The sequence below is a fragment of the Etheostoma spectabile genome, chromosome 16 (genome assembly GCF_008692095.1).
Source record: "Etheostoma spectabile isolate EspeVRDwgs_2016 chromosome 16, UIUC_Espe_1.0, whole genome shotgun sequence".
In the NCBI taxonomy this organism is placed as follows: Eukaryota; Metazoa; Chordata; class Actinopteri; order Perciformes; family Percidae; genus Etheostoma; species Etheostoma spectabile.
In genome coordinates this window covers 16,160,751-16,163,575 of record NC_045748.1, presented here as the reverse complement: position 1 = coordinate 16,163,575, position 2,825 = coordinate 16,160,751, and the positions used below count along the sequence as shown (strand labels likewise).

General features: G+C 41.6%; 1 protein-coding gene across 1 annotated transcript in view; it reads right to left on the bottom strand.

The window, feature by feature from the left end:
* Positions 1 to 2,825, bottom strand: part of dym (dymeclin) — a 53,129-nt gene that overhangs the window by 12,772 nt on the left and 37,532 nt on the right. Inside the window, 2 exon segments of the mRNA XM_032539984.1 lie at positions 418 to 600; positions 2,082 to 2,097. Of these exon segments, the coding sequence (XP_032395875.1) occupies positions 418 to 600; positions 2,082 to 2,097 (199 nt within the window).

The following is a 2,825-nucleotide window of genomic DNA, read 5'->3' as shown; positions in this document are numbered from 1 at the left end:
ATATATATATATATTCAAACACACCAAAGCTTCCTTTCCTCCTCTATATGCCAAATACAGCTTTGAATAACAGCTTTCTCTCACATTGTTTTTTCCTTCCCCAACATTCAATGAATATTTGACACAGACTCTCGACACAAGGGGTATGATTAATTCATCAATACTACTTAAGCTCATGGGGCTCAGCGTGCCGCACAGTCCAACTGCTCACCATGTTAACAATGCAGTTTGCATATGTTCCAGCATTGCCTGGCTATTTTGCAGACTGAGAGGACCTTCAGGGGAAGTCTGTATAACCTTGATCGATGGAATAATTACCATGAATCAGCCACAAGGTAAAGTGATCGCAGGCTCAAGCTTCTGTTAATTCATTTCTTATATTTAAGTGACATGAGGGGGAAAAAAAACTCAACTGACCGTGTCCAAGTTTTGCATGATGTCCTGGAAGGACGGGTGCGTCCTGAACTGCTCAAAGAGCTCCCTCTTGTAGAGCAGCGCGTACACTAGGTTGGGATTGTGGTGTAGAGAGTTGCTTAAACAGGAGTTGATGATTTCCAGCATCATGCGGATCACCTCCTCAATCACATTCAGATCCTGGGCCTGGGGGGAGAGGGAGGATTGTAAAGGTAAATTGGTTTCCCACTACACTGGTTTCACATAAAATGGTGTGTTTAAATGATTGCTTCCTGATAGATTGATCAGCAGGAGGGAACAGAGAGATGGAAGAAATGGCAGAAGGAGGGAGAGAAGGATGAAAGTTGACAGCCATGGTCTTAGTGAGAGACAGATAAGTGACCTTGCGAGCCGGAGATCAGTTCATGTCACAGTAGGTTTCCTCATGGGGCCAAGACAACCGTCGGTAAGTGACAGGTGACAGTATGGGAAGAGAAGGGTGTGGGAACGAAAAAGAGAAAGACAAAGGGGGTTGAGTGGCTGACATGACGAGTTATTTACAAAGTTCTTCACACAATGGAGGCTTGTCTCAAATAAAAATACAAAGCAATTGGATTCAGAAATCAAGCAGAGAAAACAACACATCAGAATGCTGTAAAAGGCAGGAACTACAGCCCACTCATTTATACAAGCTCATTTCTCAAGGGGTACATTAAAACGAATAGTTTGATGTTTTGGGATACCACTCCATCATACTTTCAATGGTAAATATGAAGCTACCCTCAGCGGCCGGTTAGCTTAGCTTAGCACAAAGACAGGAAACGGGGAAAAAAATAGCCTGGCCTACCATCCTATCTAGTCACTAAGGGCACATTCAAATGGCCCATGTGTGTGACGTCCTGTTGTTATATTTAACCCCCCCAATGTAGCCCATGTACTCTATATTTCTATATTTCATCATTGTTTTCCGACTGATTGTTTACAGATTGAAATTTCCAACTGCGCGTAAAGGCAGCTTAATTTCACAGAGAGAAAGAAAAGAGATTTTTTACACTCAGTGTTTTAAAACTTTGTTCTTGCAGCAATGGAGGCAGTGGTGTTTCCCGTGTACTGTACAGGACTCTCACCCCAACCTCAAAACGGATTGACAAGTCTGATCGCTAGCTACATGACTGGCCACCGCAGCGCGACATCAGGTTGTGTTTCTCCAAAATCTGAATTGGTCTCAACTTTTCACCGCAGGCCGATGTGATTATGCGGAGTCTTAAATGGAACTTAATGTTCTAAATAACAACACAGGCTTCAGGATTCCAATTTGGGATTGTGTGTGTCCTGTTGGTTCTATGAAACCTTCAACCTATGCACCACTTATTGCAGCTATTATAATAGCTAACCTAGAGCACAATATCACTACTCTAAGAAGTTTGGTGGTTCCAAGTAAATCGGTCTTCTTGTCAATGTGGAAATCTATGCAACAAGGTAAAATGTAAATCAGACCATCTGCTCTACTTGGGGAACGTGCAGTTTAAGACAAGATAAAGTCCCACATGGCTTTGTCCATTGTGGAACAGAAAAGAAACAGCAAAGAGATAGTGGGAAAATTAATATTTTTTAAAGAGATGAAACCATGCAGCAATGAATTGGCGAATACAGTCCAGGAGATGATGTATGATGTTCAGTGGTGTGACAACCACGGGCAGAGCTCTGCAATATCGTGTACTGATGGTATTATAGATAAGATCCCTAGATGATGCAGCCAGTTTCCAAACCAATCTAAAAATACAAAACAATGAATAACATGGTTAATCTCAACGAAAACAAACACCGTTTGCAAAATGGACTTCAAGCATGGTGTGCTGTTTTTATTTGCCACAAAAACAAGAGACTGCATAACAATAATTAAAAGCAACTGTGGTTAAAAAAGTGTAATATTAGCTGAATGATTTGCCCTGAGATGTAGCTACTTTATAAACAGTCTAGCCTATTTATGTTGGGCAGAACAGAGTGGAAAGACAACAGCTAAGAAGAAGCCGAGACCAAAGAATGCAGGAGTCAAGAACATTCAAAGTAGCTTAGCTTAATGGGATGGTGCACTAATGAAATAAGTCTAATGGCAGAAGAACACTAACACACACACAAAAGATTATCTAATCCTGATCCTGGATCTATATGATTAGCACAAATAGCATGAGCTGTATGATATTGTGTAAATCTGACAACAATATAAAGAGTCCCTCCAGGATTTCGCAATGTCGCGATCGTGCCAATTCACGCAAATTCAAACAATCACTGTGACTTTGGTGCAACCCGCAATTTTGACCAATCACCTCAACTTTTCCACAAATTTGACCAATAACCCGGAGTTTCCCGCGACTTATCCCAGCAACCAATCCCAGGAGTCCTACGTGCCAGACTCTGTATCAGTATGTGAC